The sequence below is a fragment of the Sylvia atricapilla genome, chromosome 20 (assembly GCF_009819655.1).
Source record: "Sylvia atricapilla isolate bSylAtr1 chromosome 20, bSylAtr1.pri, whole genome shotgun sequence".
NCBI classification, from domain to species: domain Eukaryota; kingdom Metazoa; phylum Chordata; class Aves; order Passeriformes; family Sylviidae; genus Sylvia; species Sylvia atricapilla.
The window spans coordinates 3,408,058-3,430,821 of NC_089159.1; the positions used below are offsets into that span (position 1 = coordinate 3,408,058).

At 44.3% G+C, this 22,764-nt stretch overlaps 1 protein-coding gene across 1 annotated transcript in view; it reads left to right on the top strand.

Moving 5' to 3' along the window:
- MYBBP1A (MYB binding protein 1a) overlaps positions 1-22,764 on the top strand; it is a 55,690-nt gene that overhangs the window by 7,779 nt on the left and 25,147 nt on the right. Inside the window, exons 10-23 of the mRNA XM_066333171.1 lie at positions 120-227; positions 801-926; positions 1,670-1,873; positions 2,500-2,608; positions 2,993-3,083; positions 4,346-4,497; positions 5,213-5,302; positions 5,944-6,069; positions 6,783-6,947; positions 7,989-8,146; positions 8,978-9,112; positions 10,304-10,409; positions 12,630-12,761; positions 14,271-14,339. Coding sequence (XP_066189268.1) covers positions 120-227; positions 801-926; positions 1,670-1,873; positions 2,500-2,608; positions 2,993-3,083; positions 4,346-4,497; positions 5,213-5,302; positions 5,944-6,069; positions 6,783-6,947; positions 7,989-8,146; positions 8,978-9,112; positions 10,304-10,409; positions 12,630-12,761; positions 14,271-14,339 — 1,771 coding nt within the window. The remainder of the gene's footprint in view (positions 1-119; positions 228-800; positions 927-1,669; positions 1,874-2,499; positions 2,609-2,992; positions 3,084-4,345; positions 4,498-5,212; positions 5,303-5,943; positions 6,070-6,782; positions 6,948-7,988; positions 8,147-8,977; positions 9,113-10,303; positions 10,410-12,629; positions 12,762-14,270; positions 14,340-22,764) is intronic.

Sequence of the window (22,764 nt, forward strand, 5' to 3'; positions counted from 1 at the left end):
TTTTAGTCTAAAGCCTCTAAATACCTGAAAGTCACTTCTTGATGCAGTGGATTGTGCAGTGTGTGTTTATGTTGGGTTAGTGTTCGAACTGCTGATTGTGCCCACCTTCTTATTCAAAGAGCACAACAGAAGACTCCTCGATTGAGAAAATGGATCATCCACAGGCTGGTTAGCATCACTGAAAGTGCAACAAGAAAAGAAGAGAGCCTTGTGATGGACATTGCCAGGTGAGATGGATGTAAAGACACATGTGCTTGTGATAGTTCTGTGTAGCTCAACAGCAGTACTCCACATAAGCTGTCCCCATGACACTGGGCAAATCCAGTAGTGGAAATGCTCCATAATAATAATTTAGTAGACTAGGTTTTGTTTTCAAAATGCCTTCTGCATAATTGGACTAACTTGTGTCATAAGTAGTCGGTACTTAAAATCACATTAGTCCATTTCTTTTCAATAAATTTTCCATTCCTGCTTGCCTAAACTGCTCGAAGATACTATTTTTAACATCAAGTCTTAATAAGTATTTATTTGTCACTTAAGGTGTCTTGGAGAGTATGATGGTCTTAATATTGTGGTTTGTGGCCTTACGTGTTGGTGCTTCACTTTTGTGAACTCCTGAGCATCTTTTTCTCTTCTTTACCTTGAGTATCTTGAGAAAACGGTCTCATTGTAAATAGTGGCTTTTTTCAGTGCTTGGACTTCCTTGAACATGGAGCTGTTTGATTTGCATGCATGAGCTGATTTTGCTTTGTTACCACCAGTCTGGGTTTTCATTTTGTCCCTATTTCTGTCCATTCTAGGTTTTGCTTTTTCCATGCTTTCTTTGTTGCTAAGAAGAAGAATTCCCAGATAGCTGAGGCCAGTGTCCTTCCATCAGAGCCTCTAAATGAACGGGATCACATGGAGATAGAAAACTACCTCTTTGGGTAAGGATTGGATTGCATGCTTTAAGCTTGGACATTTCCTGAGCGTAAGATCAGCTTGTGAACAGTGGGGCAAGAAGTTTGGAAGGTTAGCTGCTGTAAGAGCATTTCTCTGACTCCAGCATCAGAAAATGGCTTTTTTTAAGTAGATGGATTTTTCAAAGATCCATGTTTTGTCCATGGCAAATCTGATGAGTGTATGTGAGATAGATGATATGGCAGGTGTGGAGTTGAGCTTAATTTTTTTTTTCCCCTAATATTTCCATTTCCTCTGTTGCAAGCTGGAAGGGGAAGGACCCAAGGAGGGAGGTGCTGGGGTTGTGCTGGTGGCTGTTGGCTTTCTGTCCACTCTGTGTGAGAGGTGCTGGTGGCTCCACAGCCCTTCCTAAGGAAGGCACTTCCTGTACTAAGGAAGATAGAACTGGTAGTAGGTGTTTTTAGATGATTGCCAAACCTCAGTAGAGGGAAAGCAGAGGACATGGTGGGACACAGAGTGAGAAATAACTGAGATTAATAGTGTCCTATTAATCAGATGAGAGCACCAGATGGCTTGGGGTCACCAAGATAATGAGCTCTACACTACTGTCTTGGCTATATGTGTGGGTTCAAAGCTGGGCACTGTCAGTTTGGGCTGCAGTGAGTGACCAGAGCTCTGGGATGAAAGTGCCTTGCTGGTGTGTGTTAGAAAATGGGAGCAGGCCATTTGGTTCCTCTGACAGTAACACGGTGGCTGTGTTTCTTTGCAGATTACTTCAGACATTAAACACCATGCCTGTTCTGGGTGATACAGCAGAGACTGCAGCCTTGAGAGGGAAGCATATCCATGGTGTGACTGCAGATGGGAAGCTGTGGATCTTTCTCCTCGCTGAGTATGCCAACAAGCTGTTCTCCAGTGAACATGTCAAAGCTGTGAAACCTTTTACCAAGGAACAGAGGGATATCTGGGACAGGTGAGATGCTTTGGAAACTGGATGCTGGGTTGGTGAAGTGAGAAAGGTGGGAAAGCCCTGATCTTGGTTTCGCTTTAGGGCAGTAAAAAAGATATATTCTCTTTGCCTCTTGCAGTTCTGGTTGCTGTAGCACAGCCATTTCACAGGCAGTAGCAGTTTTTCCCTTTGAGTATCCTGCACCCATGGCTGGGTTTCAGAGTGTCTTTCTGTTTCTTTTCACCCCATTCCTTTCTTCCTCTTCCTTCCATGTGTTAACTATGTGATAGCCATATCCTTTTCTAGTTTTGATCATAGTCCTTCTCCTGAGCATGATCGTAACAGTCATATTTTCTCTTAATAATGCCTGTACAAACTTCTCAATGACTCTTCTGGGTTTGATTCCCCATAAAGGTCTAGCCTTGGCTGTGGTATTTGGGATGTAGTCTGTGCACAAGTGCAGATTTTTTATAACCCACATTCAGTGAGATACTGGGTTAAGACTGTGCACTAAAGGCATATCCAATGCCAGTAAATGAAATGTTAAATATGCCAAGCAGTACTATAGTTTTGATCACGTTTTTAGTCTGGTCATACGAGATGATTTGCTGTTGTAATTGTGAAAAACTCAGAGAGGTTTCTTTCTTCAGAACACTTCAGTCTGTGAAGAATCTGCAGAAGAAGGAAAACAAATCAGACAGTGCCAAAGTTGGTGCTTTCCAGCAACTTCTGCTTTCAATAGCCATTCATCTTTTCAAGGTAAGATCTCTGATGAATATGTCTGTAGTGTACAATAGGCTGATAGCTGGGCTTTCTGAACACCAAGATGGGGAGTTTATGGGGAGTTTCTCTGTGTTCAGAGATCCAGCCTTTCAGAACCCCTGGCTTCCAAAAATGGGCAACTGGCAGCTAATAAACTGTTATTTTTACACTACCTGTAGAGGTGTAGTGACAAAGCTTGGCCTGAGCATTAGTTCTGCCCAGTTTTTACCTAATTTCACGTGTTTTTTTCCTGCAAAAGAGTTGTAGCTGATTGTAATATTTGTACCTGTTTATAGTAGTCCTTAGATTTAGAGCATATTCCTTGTGTTGTTGGTATTGGAGAGTTCTGAGCCTGTTTCCTGTCTGCTTGTGATCAAACAGAATCAGCCTGAAACAGTGGATGTTCTGAGTGACCTTCTGAGCTGCACAGAGAGGGCATTCAGCAAAGAAGTCAAGAAAAAGAAGAAGACTGGTGAGTCCTTCCTACAGAAAGAAAGGCAGTGGGACTGTTGGTGGTCTTTCAAAGACAGAAGATGGCAATTCTGCATTAGTGAAACACTCTGCACTGGTTCTGGCTTGGTGCATTTGACACTCAGGAGAATCCCCTCTTCATTCTCTTTCTGTGCCATTCTAAGCCTTCTGCTCCGGCTCTCTGTGTGCACTGTGGGTTGTGTTCCTGTGTGCTCTCTGTGTGCAGTGTGGATTGTGTTCCTGTGTGCTCTCTGTGTGCGCTGTGGGTTGTGTTCCTGTGTGCTCTCTGTGTGCACTGTGGGTTGTGTTCCTGTGTGCTCTCTGTGTGCAGTGTGGATTGTGTTCCTGTGTGCTCTCTGTGTGCGCTGTGGGTTGTGTTCCTGTGTGCCTCAAAGGGGAGCTGAGCTCTGTAGCTGCCCTTGTGTGGGGGAGCACTCCAAGGGGCTTCATTCTCCTTGAGTCACTGTTCTGTGTGGGCCAGTGGCTGGTGGTGAGCTGGGTGCTGTCTGCCCAGCAAAGGTGTGGGCTCAAACACTCAGCAGGCATGAAACATGTTTTCTTTTTAGCCTGAGTTGTGAGCAAACTGAGTGTGTCCTCTGTGTACACACAGCACGTTTGGAGGTGGAGGCTGATCCTTGTTTAAGGCCTGTGGATCCTCTAGGTTGGGACTTGACCAGGAAAAAACTTGGTTTGATCTTTAGACTTCCTCTCTAGCTGTGGTCTTGTTCTCCTGAAATCTGTGTAAATCAATTTGAGGGCACTGTGAAAATAAAAGCTGTAATTCTTTGGTGGTTTGATTGGTTGTGGAGCAGAATTCCCAAAGTTTTGGACTAAAGGACAAATTTCAAATGCCATCATTTTTCATGCTGTGACTTCTGATTTCACTGGAAACACTATAAAATGGATCTACTTTTGCTGACCAGCTGCTAATTGCTTTAATGTGGCAAAGTAGATGTCATGCGACTTGCAGAGCTTAGTAATGATTTAATGAATCATTACTAACCTAATATAATGATTTAATAAATAGTGGCTTTTGTTACTTGGTAAGCCTTTGCAGTGGTCAAAAGACCATTTCAGGAAAGTTTTTCCCTGTAGTTTCTCCCTGTGGTTTCTCCCTCTCAGTCTTCTGGTCTGTGTTGCTGTGTGGATACTTTTAAGAGTCAGCTAGGACAATTTTATTTTTTATTCCTTGGTGAATTTTTCTGTAGTTCTTACTGATATACTAATGCATCTTCCTGTCATTGTTTGTTTGTTCCTGTGCAGACAACTCAGAGCCAGGATGGGTTGAGGTGATGGTGGAAATCCTTCTCTCCCTCCTTGCCCAGCCCAGCCTCCTCTTACGTCGGATTTGCAAGAGTGCGTTTGTATGGATATGCCCTAACCTGACCAAGAGGGGCTTGCAGCTGATCCTGGATGTAAGTGAGGCACTAGCAGGGCCTTGTACTGTTTGCCTGTTTTGTCCCTGACAGATGTATGTACAAGCATGTCTTGATTTTGGGTTTTATTTAAAGTCTACTTGATTTAGGAAATGTCCAATGATGAGTGTTACTGAATTTGAACTGTAGTTTAGAAAGTGTTGGGGCTTTTTTATTGGCTTTTTGGGGAGGAGTTTGGGTTGATTTTTTTTTCAGGAGCCTGAGGTCTGCTAACTTTAAGCTGTATTATTTGGTAGTTTCAGGCTGAAGAAATTCCTGGGTCAGTTTATATAACTGGTAGATTTTATATGTGAGTATAAATGGTAACATTTATTTTTTTGTAGAAAGGTACTTTTTTTGTAGAGGTGCTAAAAATAAGTGGCACTAAAAATCTGAAATGATCATATCACTAAGAAAGGTGATGTCTACTGAGAAAATACGTGGATTGCAAAAGTGGGCTGTCAGGTACTTTGTGATGAACCTAATACTTCATTGGTAAGAAACCAAGATGTGTGATGCCACCAGCCTCTTCAGTTTTCTCCACCTTTTTTGTTACCTACAGAAAGAACTTGGCATATTAACAAGCAGAAGGTTAATGCCCTTACTTAAAATTCCATTATTCAGCTGCTTTACTGTGCTGAAATTTCTGTCTGTTGTACACAAGAAATGCTTAAAAACAGAACACTGAATAAACACAAGTCCACTTTTTTTGTAGGTTTTTGACCCTAACCAAGAGCAAGATGAAGAAAGTGCAGTCGTTGTGATGGAAGAATCAAACAAAAAGACCAAATCTGCACAGGACACGGTAATTGTGCCATTGCCAGTGACAAACACTCTTCATATCCTCAGTGTTTAATGTTTCCCCTGAACTATGTTAATAGATTAGCATCATTTCTGTATTTGAGGAAAATGGCTGTCATTCTATTAAGATATATTTTACAGGTTCAGCACACAAATGGCTTGTTGGAAGTGCATGCTTGAGTCTCTTGACCTGCTGCTGTAGGTGTGGCTGGTTGAATAGTTGCCTTTCTGAGAAGAAATAGCTGCATCCTGAAATGAGCACAGGCCTCTTTCCCTTTTGCAGCCACGGACAGGATTATGGCTGTGATGCATAGCTGAATTCCAGATCTCACATTTTTAAGGGCTGTGGAGATTCAAGTCACGAATCATTACAGGCATCAGCAGAGAGGAGGGCCAGAGGGGAGCTGTTCCTTGGAAGCTTCTCTTTGATACTTATTTAATGTGACAAGTCTGTATTATATTCCACTTTCAGTTCTTGTGGAGACCTGGTACCCCGTTGTCTGAGGTGTCTGAACTTGAATCTGAGGGCTAGAAGGAAGGCAAATGGAGAGGGCAGGGTTGAGGTTTTTTGTCTGAACAGTGGCACATCTCAACATTGAGTTGGGCTTGTGTGGTGGACTCAGGAGATGAACTTTCCTTCCTTAGGATGAAGAAGGAAGCGAGGACTCCTCAGATGAAGACAACACTGACAGTGGAGATGAGGAGAATGAAGAAATTGATGAAAATTTTCGCAGTCAGCTGATGAAAGTTCTCCAAGCAGGGAATACTGTGGTATGTTTTCACTGCCTGCCTTGATAGAGATACCAGGAGGTTGGGATGGTGAGAGATGATCTAGTAACCCTCATCCTGCCTGAACTCATGCAGTCTCAGCCCTTGCAGCCTCTCTTTGTGTGGCACTTGAAACAGCTCAGGGTCTTAGGTGAGCTGTGGGAATAAGTCACTTGTTGTCTTATTTGTTGTTCATGTGTCTAGAGCACTTTAGCTTGTTCAGTCTAGCCTGACACAGCTTGTGCTCCTGCCTGTAATAAATGAGATTGATGTGAACTGAAGCACTGAGATAGTGTTACGTATGTGGGCTGGCCTGTGAGGAGGAGTGTTCCCTGAATGCCACTCTGGAGACTTTTCTATAGTAGTGATAGAGTTTGGTTTAATGACTCCAATAAATGTTGCAGACATAGCAACATATGAACCTCTTTACTGGAGGTAAAATGGAAGGAGGAGCAGCACAGAGGGAGTCAGGTCAAAACCTCAGCCTCTTTCCTCTCCTGATCCTTTCTACATGTTAGTGTTGTGCAGCCAGATTACCTGATGGGAAATATAAGTGAGATTTCTCATGGATCTGAGCATCTGTGTTCCCTCCCTACAGTACCATTCTGGGTTAGCAACATCCCTGCAGGAGTCTGGTCTTGGCTCTGGTTCCCTCCCCACTGTCTTTATGAAGTGTATGAGTTGATGTGTTGGGTTTTCTCTTCTGAAAACAAAAGGAAGGAGATCAGAGTGATGAAGAGCTGGATGATGAGGCTATGATGGCTCTTGACAAGAACATCTCAGCCCTTTTTGCTGAGCAGCAGAAACGGATCCAGGCGAAGAAAGACGAGAAGGACAGAATGCGGAAAGAGAAGATCCTACGGAGGGATTTCAAGGTCAAGGTGGGAGAGACTGTTTGGTAGTAAGCTACTACTTCTGGCTTAGTAGCATGTTAATTGAAGCTTATGCATGCCATGAGCTACCTAACACTGAACAGCTTGGACACTGACATATGTCATGAGCTCCTGGGAGCTGGGACTGGATTGTTCTGGCTTTGTACTGCACCTGCCACAGCACTGTTGGGGTCAGTGATTGGGGCTTCACAGCCTGTTTGAAGACCAGGATTGTGCTGTCAAAAAGTGCACCGTGGTTTTCATTTGCTGATCTGAAATGCTTAAATTGATAAGATCCTTTCCTGCAGCTACCCAAAGATGTCTGTCAGGTTTTTTTTAACTGTACAAGCTTGGTGTTCCTTAATGAGACATGCATAAAATGCCTCAGGTTATTTTGCAACATCAGCTTTTTTTGGCTTGGTATGCCGGTGAAATGGGAAGGGATTTTGATAAACCCCCTGGTTGGTTGTGACTGTAATGCTGAGTTCAGGCCACCTGGTGTCAGCATGGACCTTCTGGGACATTCCAGCATCCAGGGACAGCTCCAGCTGCTCCCAGACAGAAATGGGAGTCAGGAGTCAGGTTAACCAAAGCTGAAAAGTGAAGTGAGCCTGTGGCTTTGCTGCATTTCCCTTCTGATGCTGTTCTATAAAAGCTGATTTTATGCTAATGCACTACTAATTTAGTTCAAGAGGGGCTTGCAGGGGTGAGAGCTGTCAGTCTGTGGTGCTAACAGGGAGCTGTGCCAGGTTAGAGTGACTGCAGGTCTGGCCAGGTGACACTGATTCTTCTAACTGTTCTTTCCAAATGGTGTCACTGCATAAAATAGAGTTGGAACCAACAGACAACTCTTAATCTTCAGTTTCAAATTTTAATTTTCAGTTTCTGATGCCCTAACAGTAGAAAAGATACCAGAATGTGTATAGGTCTCAGCTGTAAATAATTTTCTTGAGCCCCTTCCAGCTGCTCCACAGCCTACTGGTAGGTGCTCTGGGTAAATCCATCTTGTTTCCCTGTCTGCCACACTCACATCGATAACTGTGTTTGCAGGTGTTGGATCTGATTGATGTGTTCCTGGTTAAGCAAGCAGAGAACCCTTTGGTGTTTGATGTCATTGAGCCCCTGCTTCAGTTGATTGAACAGTGCATGAGCTCAGGCTCTGACAAGCAGGAGCTTGACTTCCTCCAGAAAACAGCTAATATCTTCAAGTAAGTGTCCAAAGACCTCCAGATAATAGAAAATGGCTTTTGATAAACAGCTGTGGTATTGGTTGAACACCAGGAGCTGCTCTTTCCAAGGCTGAAGGGAATTGCTCTGCTTAGAGATTGTGTAGGTTAAATTATCAGCACCACACACATACACTGCTTAGTCATAACCTGCAGGAAAGGAATGAGGATCTGGATTTTCTAGGCTAAAAGACTTGAAGTGTCAAACCTGTTTGCAGGTGGAAGCCTCAAGAACAAACACAGGCATTGCAGGTATTCAGCCATGTCACTGAATACCTCCATGGGCCTCTGACCTCTGAGTCAGACTATGCAACAACTCCCAAGGCTTACAGAGTTGCTGCTGTTGCTGGAACAAACTCTCAGCAAGTTCTTTCTGAGACAGGCAGAGTGCAGATTCTCTCTTCAGGGTCAGAAGTGAGGGGTGATACCATCTAGACAGACATAAGGCATGGTGTGTCACATGTGTCCTCTTTGCACGACTTCTTGACATCCTCAGCACTCTCTAAAGCATTTTCAATGCTGATTTCTTTCCCCAGTTGAGAAGCAGTTGTGAAGTAACCAGGTTTGAGGTAGTCAGTCACCTTTGTGGGAGCTCTGAAGGGAAGTCAGCTCTGATGCCTAAATTTGTGCTTGAAGGTGAAGAGTGTTAAGTGCCTTCACCCTTCTTGCCACAACCATGTGCTGCCCACAGCTAGCATTGTTTGTTATCACTTACTGTATTCTGGTTTTGTTCTCTCTCACCCTGATAAAGTGATAAAGCTCCCCAGAGCTCTCTGTAGGTAATGGCTTTGGATTTGTTTTGATGCTGTGCAGGAACTCGCTGTGCCGCAATAAGCAGTACTGCAAGAGAGTGGCCCCCCTGCAAGAAGATGTGCATGCTTTAGTGCAGAGGCTTGTCCAGAAAGCCTGCAAACACAGCAACTCTGCAGTGGCTCTCTATTACTTCAGGTGAGTGTTCATAAGGAGCATCTCTACTGGTGCTGTGAGATCTGAGCAGGCATGATGTTGTGTGTTAAGAGCTCTGGGAAGCAAGAGCCTTGCAGGAGGCTTGATACCAGCATCTGTGTCTTACATAAGGACTAGTTAGTCCTGACAGTCTGAAGCATTTTCAAACATGCCTATTTTTTTGGTGATTGTCTTATAACTTCTATGATACAGAAATGGTCTGGTATAGCATTGCTGCTGCTGGTGGGAAGTGCTTTCTTGACGCTTCCTCTGGGAGTAATGCAGTGTGTGTGGTTCAGTGGGGGATGAGTGTAATTCCTAGGCAATGTGTGATGATTGTTCTTTAAATGTGGTGTTTACTGTCTCTATGATAGCACAATGGGGACAATAGCAATCAAGTCCTGACTGTATATACCAGTATTTTCTCCTTTGCTGTAGAATACAGGAAGATTAGGATAAGCCAGATATGTATTTGTTAGAAAGATGAGCAATCTTGCTGTTCTGTGGTGTAAACAGGAGTACCATTTACCAGCAGGCTCTTCTGTGACATGCAGCCAGTTTCATGAGGACTTTCATACTCAATCTGGGATTTTTCAGCTCAGCAGTGTCTGCAGTGGGTACCATGTTGCATGGTCAACCCAGTGCCATTGGACATTGTTGGCTCTGCAGCACGTCCCCCTTGGCTGTGCAGGAACTGTGGTACTTCTGGCAACATGAGGCTGGCTGTGTATGCTGCATGGCTCCCTGAAACTTCCCAGCAGTGGCAGACCTCAGTGGAGCAGTGCCCAGTAAATACTGCCTTTTCCAAAAGCACAGAGGTCTGCATTCTCTCCCAATGGATACACCTGAGTTCTCCAGCACATGGCAGCTGAGGCTGAGAGGCCATGCTGCAGCACTGTGCAGGCTCAGAAATCCTGGCAAGGTGCAGAACTCCTCCAGCAGTGCCAGTCAAAAGCATGAGCTGGAGGAAACTGGGCTGATAGTGGGGATATCAGACTGTGATGACACATAATGAAATGATTCAGCTTCCTGAGATTTCTTGCTCTTAAGGGTTACATAGAGAGAGGAGACCCTCTCAAATTCTATAACCATCTTTGCTACACAGTAAGCTGCCTGCACTGCTTGGCCTCTGCCTTTAGGTAGCTTTGCAGGGGTGCTGTGTCAACTGCTGTGTTCTCCCCTTTTCTTTTACAGTGCCTCATTATACCTGCTCAAAGTGTTGAAAGGGAACACATCATCAGCTCTTCCTCCCCCTAAGCCTGAGAAGCAGAGTGACAGCAGAGCAAAGCAGGCCTGCCAGGTAAGACACGAGGCTGCTCCTGAGGCTGTGTTTTTTGCCTGGTTCTGCTGAGTGGGCCATCATTGTTCATTGTCACTGGGCCTGCTGCTTGCAGGTACCTGTCTACATGATTTCCATAACACTGAAAAATTCCCCGTTCCTCTCTGGCCCTCACCCTCCTGCCATTCAGTGTGTGCTTGCCCATAGGCACAGGGGCTGCTGATTGGATCCAGGTTGATGTCCAAAGAAGCATCACATGAATTTGTGCTGTTCTTCGCCCTGATTTGCTGTTTTTTCCATTAAACTCTTGGCAATCACTCTTGAGGTTTTTTCCAGAGGATGCTGGAGGAGCAGAAAGACACAGAACAGTGGTGGATGAGAGTAAACTCCTATTCCTCTGAGGTTTAGGCTGAGGTGAAGAGGGAAGGGTGAAGGGTGTGTGGAGCAGCCCTGATTTTGGTGGTAGTTGTTTGGAGGGAGACTTCATCTGATTGTGCTGCAGGTGTCCTTTACTATGAGACCCTTAGTCTGATCCCTGTTCACCTGCTGTCTCTGCTGCATTTCACAGGTCTCAGTGTGGTGTCCCTTTATACTGGGCACCCCACTCCAGTCACCTCCACTAGAAACTTAGCAAATAGTGTCTCAGTCTCACCAGCTGACCTGACCTTGCCTCTGAACCCCTCAAATTGAGCACAGGAATTAGTGTCTTAATCTTGCTGATATCTCTGGGATAGAAAAATAAACAGAGCTCCCTCATGGAGATGACAAACACTGAGATATTACTGGAGGCTGAAAAGACAAGCAGTGTTTCTAGGGCTTAAGAGAAGTGGAAGGTGTTAATCCAAGTAACTCCTGTGCAATTCTGGGCCTTTTGTGAAAGAGAAACAAAACGAGAGGTCTGTGGGAAATATAAACAACATACTTGACTTTGAGGTTAGAGTGAGGCATGCTTCACAGCATCCTTGTGCAAATTCACAGAGAAGCCTCTTATTCCAGTGGGAGCAGAGCTCTGGCCTTGACCAGGCAGGGACAGGGCCAGCACTGCCATGAGCTGTCAGTTTGAGGGAAATGACAGCTCAGTTCTTGTCATGCTGCTGCTGTTGACATTGTGTTGAGGCCAGGGAGGTTTTGCAGTGGGGAACCAGAGACAGAGGTGTCGTGTGTTTCCAGTGAGCTGTGCTTTGTGAGCATAATTTGGAGCTTTTTAAAGAGCAGGAAAGTGGAACTAGAGGCACACACTAGGATGCAGTAGCCAAAATTATGGAAAAACTATAGAAGAATTTTTTTTGTAAATATATGCATGGAAGGAGAAATCGATTATTTCCCCTGCAGACTGTATGTCAAATAACTCCTAGTTAGAGACACAACTAGGAAAACTGAAGTCATATTTCAAGACTCATTTTCCTTGTTCCACTTTCACCTTTGTTCAGCTGTAGTAGCACTGGCAGTTTGACCTGAGGACGGGACACTACATTAACTTGGCTTTAGATTTCCATGGGGCTGTGGAGGAATTCCTTGGGCAGAGGTTCACTGTGTGCTTCACTACAGCTTTTTCCTCCTGGGCCCTAATCACTCTTCCCAAAGAGCAGTAATTCCCTGGCAATATGAGAACTGTCAGGAACGTTGGGGTGCAGTTCTCCACACTTGGCTCTTCAGTAACTCCTGTTTGTTTAGATCCATGTAGCCTGAGCAGGTCTCTGTGTGTGTCTGGGATTCTTGTTCCCCACCAGAGGGGGATATTGGAGCATGGACACAGTTTTGGGATTGCTGGATCCCTGATCAGTGCTAGGGCTTGTCTGCTGAGTATCCAGGAGTCCTGGGCATAGATGCTAAGAGTATGAAGATACAGATGTGTACATACACTAAAATCTACAGATACAAGTAGCTCCTCAGCTGAGAACGCTATATGCCCAGCTACTGCACCCATGGCTCTGTGAGCCTTGTGTGCTAGACATGGCAGCCACAGACCTAGAGCACAGCCCCCACACTACATGGAGTGTGTGTAGTCCTGTTAGGAAGCTGTGCTGCCCCTCAGTGACAAGGTCATATGGCTGGGGGAGAATATTTGGGGCCCACCTGACTGTTTCTTCATGCTTCTGTGTCATATCTCACGCAGAAGTAGTTCTGCGTTCGGAAAAACCTCTTAGAACTGATGAACTGATGAAAATTAATTTATTCACTGTTGGTGATTCATTCTTGTGTTTCGTTGGAAATGCTTTTGTTCTGCTTTTATCCCTACAGCTTTTGAACCCAGGCTGTTTGAATGTGGAGAAGGTGGCTGTTATCTACCAGCAGGCACTGACCCACTTCCTCAGTAAACGGAACAGTCCCCTGTCATGCTCCATGTTCCATGATCTCTTCAAACGCTTCCCAGTGAGTGCTGCTGACTGTCTGCTAAGTTGTCTTCTGCTGGTTCCAAAGAATAGTTAGAATTCTGGGGAAAGTAGGGAGAGAAACTTGCCTGCCTTTTTGCAGACTTTTGAAATTGCTGTGAGGATTTCCTTGGATTTTCACCTGCTCAGACTCTTAAACTCAGACTCAGTTTTTATAGCAACATTGCAGGAGGCCAGGATCTTATTTATGGTTTGGACTGGGATACCTCATGCAGAAAGCAGGTGAACAGCAGGCTTCTCTTTAAAATATAGTCCAAGAAGCTCTAATGTTTTACCAGTATTTAAGACAGCATGAATGAGCAAGGTTTACACAAAGGCAAAACAGGTCAACTTGTTTGAACCAGTGTAGTTTCTGTCCAGCTCTGCTCTGACTGCATCCTCAGTTTTTCAGTTTTCTTCCAAGAAGGCTGAGGAGTGTAAAGTCTAATTGGAATCTAATCTCCAAGCCTGATATTCGAACAGTGCAAGTGTCTGAAATGTTTGAGATATTTCCTGCAAGCTTGACCTATGCCTGGGGCTGGTCTCCTCTATGAGGACAGCCAGTTTTTAACAAACAGGCCATGGGCCTGAATGTCATACAATTCTCCAGGGGCTTTTAGGTCAGGGCAATCTAGAGACAGCTGCCAGAAGCCCTTTCTCAGAACCTTTTAGAATTGATGTGTGATGTGAGGGTGGGAGGATATGCAGGCTTGTGTAACTGGGGGAGGATGCTTTCAGGCTCTGAGGACTCCATCCAGGAGGGAGTTCTCTGCTTGCCAGGTTTTCTTTTCACCAGCCCACGAGGCCTTGTATGTGGATTTGAGAAATGGAGGGAGAGCAGGGCTGTGTGTTGCCCACAAGGACAGCAAACTTAAGATCCCACCTGCAGGTTTCTAAAGCCTTTGGATTCCATATGACTGTTCCTTGTAGAATTGTCTTTTAAAATCACCACATCCACGTGTCTTTCTAAATACCTTCAGGGATGGTGACTCAACCACTTCCCTGAGAAGCCTGTGCCAGTGCCTGACAACCCTTTCAGTGAAGAGATTTTTCCTTATACCTAATGTAAACCCCCCGCTGCTGCAACTTTAGGCCTTTTCCTTTTGTCCTGTCATTTGTTCCCTGGGAGAGGGAACACCTGACTACAGCTAAACATGTTCTGGGGCTCTGCACAGAGTGAATTGACACTACAGAAAGTGTCAGCCAGATGCAGACTTTAGTTTTCAAGTGGCAGAACACAGGGGGTGAAAAATGTTTGCCTCGTTTTTCCAGATGAACAGAGATAAAGAGTTTTGCTGCTGCTTTTTGTTGTGATCAACATTTCACTCAGAGCTGGTGTGAACAAAGCTGTTAATTTTCAAATAAACTGTTGCTGATTTCTGGACACTTCTCTTTCTTGTGTCATTTTCTTCTTAGTTAAGAGGCTGTGTAAAATATAAACTGTTTTGCTTGAAAAACAAACCTGTCTGTCAGCAAACCACTAATAAGAGACTGTCTTTCTTTGTTACAGATCATGTGTAAGCCGTTAGTAGATACTCTTGTTGAGTTTATCACAACAGCAGCCAGGCAACATCAGCAGGTAAGAATGAAAGTAAACCAACTGTAAAGTAAACAAAGTATACAAAGCTGTATAACATTCAATCAGAGAAGTCACTTAACCATGGCAGCTCAGATGGGTTTTAATAAGTTTATAATGTGCTTTTAAGGCTGCCCAATTTTGGAAGTGGCTTCTAGGGGGAGCAGAGCTTTTGCAAATACTGCCTTGCTGCTTCAGGTGTGTGAAGTGGTGGAAGTGCCACACAATAGATCCACAGTCATGGGAGTTCTTTGGTAGCATCTCCTTTAAAAACTGCCTGCAGCTTTCAGGGTTGAGGCCTGATTGTGGTAGGGATTGACTCCAGTTGCTTTTTCCTTGATTACTTCCTTCTTGGTAAGAGGTTCCTTGGTATTAATGGAGAATGTGTAGTCCCTGCCTCCTCATGCTACCTTGAGGTCAGGTTCTGGAGTCTGTTCTGCGCCCTGCCAGCTCTCCTGCATTTTGCAGTCCCTGTGCTGCTGTGTTTAGTTTAAAACCACCTGTACCACAGATCTGATTTTTGATGGTTGGTTGCCTGTGCCTGACTAACAGAAAATTAGTGGAGCCTTATCAATAAAACCTTGCAGGGTGAGTGCACAGCTCAGTGTTGCTGGAGCAGGGAATGAGGCCTGTCTGGGTTTTCACTGCAGTGGGGGGGCCTTCCACACAGTTAATAACCAAAACCCCTCTAGGCCAGTTGCACTGTCTCAAACTTTCCCACCCCCCAGCTGTACCCTGTGTCTGTCCCCTGCAGAAGTGCATCCTAGATTGATCTTTCTGTTTCATAAATAGCTGTTTTATTGTTTCTGATCATTGGAGGGAATGTGAAAGGGTAGGTATGTGTTTACAGTAGGGCTGCTTTACTTTGTCACTGTAAATTGCAGTTCAGACTGTTTTACCCAACAGAAATGGCTTTGACTTAAATAAAAAAAAAAAAAAAAAAAAAAAAGGTGTGAATTGAGCTATTAATAATTGCAGTGAATGATAATAAGGATGTGTTACACAAATAACAAATTAATTGTAAGGCACATACTTGATCCCATCCTCAGGAGACCAGAACAGCATCCCAAGCAGACAGCTCCATTATGTGGGTATCTTTGTTTCTCCACAGGGAATAGCACTGTCCTTCCACCAGGGCTTCCACAAAGCTGCTTGAGCTTTGTTTGCAGAGCCTGTTTGCCTGTGGGTGGGAGGAGTAGGGGAGGACATGTGGAGTGTGTGGGAGCTGGGTACAGAACATGGATATACTGCTGTTCAAACACAGGCACATGGAGAGTCAGCAATGGAAAGCCTGTGGAGCTTGGAGTTGCAGCTTTACATTTTTTAATGCAGTGCTTCCTTTTCAGGAATTCTGACTTTGCAGCATGAAATGTCCAATTTTTCAGGGCTTCAATTAAATTTTCCCACTGATTCTCAATGCAAATGTATTTTGGTGGTATCTTAGTGGGTAAGGTAGAAGTCAAACTAGGTGGGTGTATATGGCAAAGGGATGTGGGTAAAGCACGGGGGTGACTTCTCCCTGGCAGCCTCTGGGAAAATGAGGTGGAAGGACTCAGCTTCCAAAAGGGCTGGACTTACCCAAGATGATTTAGCTGAAAACTTACCTTGCCCTTGCACACATACTTTTTTCCCCCCTTTTGCCATGTTAAAGTTAACTTCAGTCAATTCACTTGTTCAGGGCACAGGAGCAGTCTATTCAGGGGCAGGGGTGAAAATTGATTAATTTCATCAGAGGCAGTGCTCATTAACAGGAGCACTGTTCTGTGAAGCTGGTACAAGAGTATTGTAAAGGAGAGACTGCATTTGGACTTGTTGGCTGTGGCTGATGACACAGGCAACTGGGTCTTGCACTGCTGCTGTCTTTTTGCTGTCCTGTGTCCCTCAGCTGGTCACCTCTAAAACCTGGAGAAGAACAAACCCTCAGGGGCAGTGCTGTGTCTTTACAGACAGAGGTGTTTGTAGCTATGGGATGGGTGTTAATGTCTTTCTGGGAGGTGCTTTTTGGCTTGTGTGTTTGCTGTGGAGCAGGGTGTTCTGTAGATATTCAAAGGTTGCATCTTGATGCAGAATTTAGCAAAAGAACAGGAAGCTTTAAAACTTAGATAGAGTGACTGACATTGTGAGCCCTTTTCCTCTGACACTGTTCCTGCATGCCTAAAGGAGCAGTGAGGTTGTTCAGCTCCATGTTGAAGTAATTTGGGAGATAAAACAACACTTTGAGGGCGGTGAGAGTTCTCAAGGCAGTTTTAAGTGTGGCTCACAGTGATTGGGTTGGTAGGTTTTCTTAGCTGTAAGCTCAACCTGTATAACAAGTTTTAAACTGGAAAGGTGAATGTGCAGCGATCTTACTGAGACTGAACTTGAGACTGAAGCTTCTTGTATCTGTGGCCAAACTCTGCTCCTCTGATCTTACTACTGGGGCACAGATACCTGCAGCAGACAGTAATGCAGCAGTTTCCCTGGAAAAGGAAAGAGAGGGAGAGAGTGGTTGTTATTTGTGAGTGAGGGAGCAAAGGCAAGGGATGTCTTAACCAGGGAAGGGAGATTGTCATCCTACTCTGAATTCATTCAGCACCTGTTTAAACCTGTACATCAGAAAGATACAAGATGTATGAGACAGTGGATCTCCAAAAGCACCTTGTTCCAGGCAGTTCATGCTTCCCAGCTGGACTTCTCACCCACTGTGAGACCACACTGGCTGCAGGACCCTGTGGCTCATGCTCTGTTAGTTCAAATGCATTGTGCATGTGGCAGCTAGAGCTGTGAATGCTCAGTGATATTGGCTGGCCTGTTTTCAAACTCTGCCTTTCTTCAAGTGGGAAGTTAAAGTCCCAAACATGTCTGTGTGAAAGTTAAAACGCTTCAGGCTTTTCAAAAAACAGTGTTTGGTTGTCCTTCATTTATTGAACTGAGAAATCTAGTGTGGTTTGTGATGGTTTGGGTGGGTTGTTTCTTGTTTTCTTTTGTTTGTGGGATTTTTTTGTTTTGTTTTTTTTTTCCTACAGTAGCAGTTGAGATCCCTTTCACAAATTTTTGTTGATCCTTGCCAGCCCATATGGATGTTAAACCAACATATAACTTAAGGCTGTATTGTCTTCTCAGAATATGGCCTGCCTCATCCTTGCCATGTGTCCTTGCAGTGTTCCCTGTTGTAGAAAGAAATCACTAAAAACTATACAAAATTACTTGATTGCAAGCATCTACTGTGAAGGTTTTCAAGAGGACCTGTAGTGTGGGAGACCTGCTGCAAGTTAAAGTAAAAAAAGGAAGGAAGAGGTAAAGAGTGACTTTGTAGTGCAGTCTAGTCAAAATTGTTAAATGTCATTGTTAAATGTCCACTTCTGTGGACTGAAGTCCTAAGAATCAGTGACACTGTGACCTTGTCCTTGCCAAAATGTCTTCAGTGGTGGTAGAATGGGGCCAGTGCTCACATCACAATCTTTTGGTACGTCCAGGCAGATCTGAGGAGTTCCCCTTACAGACAAGGTGCTTCCAGCAGAGTGAAGTGCAGCTCCATTCCTGGAGTGCAGTTACCAGGCACAAACCTGTCACACACCAGTGCTCCAAGCAGCTCAGGTACAAACGGCATCTGGGGAAAGAGTCCCCAGGGATAACTGGCATGGGAAAATGACAAGCCATCACAAGTGGAGCTCGCATTTTCCATTTGAGTTGTCCTGGTGCTAGTGAATTGGGATAATGGTCTGGCACAGATGATCTCAGTGGCAGTGCAGTTAGCCAGCAGGATGTCTGTGGTGCTGACAGGATGGGGGAGACTGGAGCCATTTCATAGACAAAGGATGTTCCTGTCATCCTGATGTTTTCCACAAGCACTAAACATAGTCTCTCGAATTCTGTTTGGAGAAAAATGTGTGTGAGCTAGTCCTCACTTCCTCCTTTCTTAGGATAATTCATTCTTACTGCTGCAGTCACTTTCCAGGAGACCTTGACCTTCGAATTTCTTCCTTGTGCCTGTTTAGTGGGCGTAGTGTTGGTTTTTCAATATGCACAAAAGCTTGGGTTTTTTAGTTTGTGCTGATGGAGCATAAACCAGGGATCTAGATGTGTTTAATTTAATGATTATTGCATGACTCAGCTACATACCAGAACCCTCCTGAGCCTTAGGTGAGGAATGTCTTCCTGGTTTATTTTTAGCTGCATTGGTCTGATGAGCAGAGCTACAGTAACATCTAATTCTGTAATTGTGCAGTCCTGGCCTGTCCCTGGGCTGATGCTGTTGCAGCACAAACCCTTCGGTGCTGCACTGGTCATTGTGGTGAGGTTCTCACTGCAGTATCCCCCCCATTCCCATATGTGAGGGCTGGATGAGTCCATGAACTAATGTTCCTACCCTAAAAACTCTCTGTGAGTGTGAGGATCAGGTGAGGAGGGAAAATGTGTGGCTGGTTGCACTGCAGTCAGTACCCAGGTGTGCTGCTGATGCAGGCTCCTGCAGGCAGGGACACCTGGCAGCTCCCAGCTGGAAACAGGCTGAAGCACAGCCTCTCTGGAAGCCTGGCCTGGAGCAGCTGTGCTTTTCCCTGAGAAGTCCAGCTTGTTGGCCAGCAGTATTGGAACCAGTTTGGAAATGAGCACTAATAAATGAAACATTACTACTGCCAGGAGTAAGGTGTTGTTTCCATCTCGCTCATGGCAGACACTTAAAGCCTCTTCTAGTCTGAAACTTTTTCCATGGATTTACAGAAAGGGTTTCATATCCATCCCTTGTTATTTTCCTTTGGGAAAGGTACTGGGAGTGTACACATCAACACAATTGCTAAGAGCCTCTGCAATTGCTTTTGCACTGTTGTCACACATCAATTGAATACATTCCTGCCTTCTTATTTACATTCAAAGCTATATTGATTGAGGATGTTGCAGTAGCTGGAAGCTGGATAATGAGGCTATATTTGTCCATCAAGTGAGTTTATTTTCTGTGATTTGGCTGGAACTCTGCAGAGCTGATGTAAGTGCAGAGCTGTCATGAAACTAATAAAAGTAATTTTACTTAGTGTGGAAATGAGAATGGGCACTGAGACAGAGTTAAAAATGTCATCTTATGTCATACAGATTCATTAGTATTTCAGAATGTGTTTTTATAAAGCTGTCTGTGACAAGGAACCCTTTAAGATCCATCTAACAGAGAGTGTATTTTAAGTAAGTTGCTAATTAATCTTGGTGCTTTGGCAGTCTCCCCAAAGGGATCAAACATATATAGACATAATTTTACAGAACTGAGGCAGGTCTGTGCCTGAGCTGCCATCACCAGAAGAGTAAAATATGATCCCAAAGTCCTGCCAAAGAGGTCTTGGCTGGTTGACAGTTGTCCTTCCGAACAGTTTATGTTCTACCTAAATACCTAAGTTAAAAATTAATTAAACTTTAATACAACAAGAGCAATAAAAGTGCTGCAAAGCATCAGAAGCCAGCACCCCTCTGTGTGAGTGTTTGGGAGTATTTCACTTCATGCTGGGGGAGATGAATGGATCCCCACATTAATGCACCATGCCCTGCCTGTGTGCTCACAGATAGCTGCCAGCAGGTAGTAGAGGAAGAGCTTGTTATGGAACATTTTGCCTAAGCTGTTACTAGAAATGAAGCAAAATAAACCTCCCCTGATAAAAACCAGCGCCAGTTCAGCTCTACCTCCTTTGCATCAGGAGTGAGCACTGGGCAGGCAGCTGGTGGGAGCTGAGCAATAGGAGTGAAAGGCTCCCCTTCCTCCAGATCATCCTCTGTCCTTGGCACAGGTCAGACACCCTGTGCCTGTGTCCTCTGGAGAGGTGGCACTGGTGGACAGACCTTCAGAAGGTGACTTGTCCACAGGCAGTGAGATCCGAGGCATGCAGTGCTGGAGAATCCATCCTTTTTGTCTTCCTTGGTTCAGTATGATTCCTTTCCTCAATAAAATGAAATCACTGGCAGCTGGAAAATCTACAGCAAACTGACATGCTTTGGCTCCAGTCAGTGTCTTGTTCCTGTTTTTGTTTTGTGTAAGGTGATGGTCAAGGAGAGTCTGTGTTTTGCAAGGTGAAGCTCAACTGTGGGTGGACTCTTGGGCATTTCTGAGCTCTTTCATCATGAGCCAGTGAAGCCCAACTAGCTCTAGATATGTAAACTATGCACTGAAGTTGAAGGGAAAGCAGTTGAATGCTTAAATGCTTTGCTGGGTTAGAGCCAGAGTGCTGTACATTTTTGTGTGGAGATTTTTAGTTCCCAGACCTTTAGGATGGTTGTGCATGTGGATTGTTGTATCCCAACCTTTCATTTTGGAGAGTGTTTCTTGCGCTGGGATTGTGCAGAAGAAACATTTTCCTTTGGTGAGCAGGACATGGACAGTAGCTATAAATAGTCTCTGATGTTCTTTGGAAAGGTGTCTGATGCCACAGCAAAACATGTCTCCCTGAGGAATTGCTTTCTAAGCTGTGATTCTTCTCTTTTACTTGTGTGAGACAGTTGAAAATTTAAAAAGGTCTCTTTAAATTTTTCAGGTCCTTCTGACTGCATTTAAAGCTGAGTGCTTGAAATCCCATGGCAGGAGTTTTCACTTGTATTTGCTTTGAGAGCTTGGTGTGCTCGTGGTGTATTTCAGTTGAATGTGGGACCCCTGTCACTGAACCTGCAGAGTCACTTGGGAGCATCCTGAGTGCTGTGAGCTGTTGATGTTTGATTATTTTTCCTTCATACAGGGTTGTTTTGTTGTTGTTGTTGTACTTGGTGCCTTCTAATGGCCTCTCTGTCTTTTGCCAGAAGTGTTTAACAGACAGTTGTTTGCACTGCCCACAAACAAATCCATACTGATACCAGGCATTAATTGAGTGGCACAGAGACACTGCCCTATTATCTCTATATTCCACCATACTCAGTGTAGCACAAGCAGAACAGCTTCTGTTTGCCTCTTGGTTGTGATTCTGGAGATCTAGGCTGCATTTATTCTGCTCACTGCTTTCAGCTGATTGTGTTGATGATCGTGTAGCAAATCTTCAGTAATGGAGGAAACATTCTCGTCTGTTCCTGTGAAAATAAAAAAATTAAAAGGTCACTTAAACTTTAATTCTTGCTGTAGACACAGCTGCTGGTAAGAGCTGTCCAAGAAGGGAAGTGCTCCAGAGCAGTAACAGCCCTGCATGTAGGATGGACTTGCTGAGTTAGAGCTAAACCATATTGCAGTGATTTTCCAACTCTGAGTAATTTCCTAGCCTACTAAATTAAACTTGCCATCTGATATGTGGGGAGTTGATAGTTTTTAAAAAGTGAGTTGATGGTTTTAAAAAAGAGATTGAACCACCCAAGTGTGTTGTGCTCAGCCTCCCAAACACAGCCCCTCCAACAGTTTGAGGAGCAGGTGTTTGTAGAGCAAATGGGAAAAGTTTGCTCGGAGACAAGGTCATTGCCATGTATTTAATAACGGCGTAGCAAACACAGGAGGGGAAGAAGTGGCTGTGGTGTGATAAAATTAGTTACTCTCAGTCGTATGGACTCAAGATATATTAATGCTGCAAAATATCTTAAAAAAATCAGGATAGAATCCTGTCGAAGTTCTGGGGAGTGATTTATGTTCTGTTTACAGTGAGCTGTGGGATCCTGGTGTGGGAATACTAGGAGGTGTGTTGGAAGGGTGTTTTGTTAGCAAGTGAATAAAGATTGGGGCTTCTACAGCATAAAATGAAATGCCAATCCAGGTTCTGCCCACTGACAAGGATGTCCCCAAGTGTTTGTGTACTTGGTAGCAGGTCCATTTTTGTTGTAGCATGGGGGTGTGGGAGTAGTGGGGTTTGGCTGCTTCTCTTTCTGCTTTCCCTTGGCACATATTAAAACGCCACTCTGCAAAAGTTGAAGCACAAGAAAGGAGTTCAGGCAGCTCTGCAGGATTTCTCAGCATCCTCCACACAGAACAGGGTTTCCAGCCCTGTCCCTCTTCCCAAGGGCACTGTGCCCTTTGTCTTGTCATCATCTCTCAGTGGATCCTGCAGAATGAAAAGAGGTCTGCTGGTGAGCATCCAAAACAATGAATCTTCAAAGTTCAACCCAGTACAATTTCCAACTTTTTTTTCCCCTTAGCAATGCTTTATTTCATTATTCCAAGCTAACAATTTTACTGGTGTGTGAGTGCCATTTTTTAATACTGCATGGAAACTAAACTTCAGTGGTTGATGTTTGAGTGAATTGGAATTCTAATTTCTCATTATCTGCTGATAAATGTTCTCAAAAGATGAAAACCTTTGTTCTTGCAATATCAAACTTGGTCTGGTGTATCAGGGGCAGCAGCTGAAAGCACACACTGCCTAGGCAACATGGGCTTTTTTTAAACGTGTGCTGCTCTTAAATCTCCTAAATTATTAAATTAGACTTCAGCAAAGTCTCCTTAAATAGGCTGCATTATGCTGTAGCTGCCTTCTGAATTGCCTCAAGAAAATCCTGTTGGGAGTCT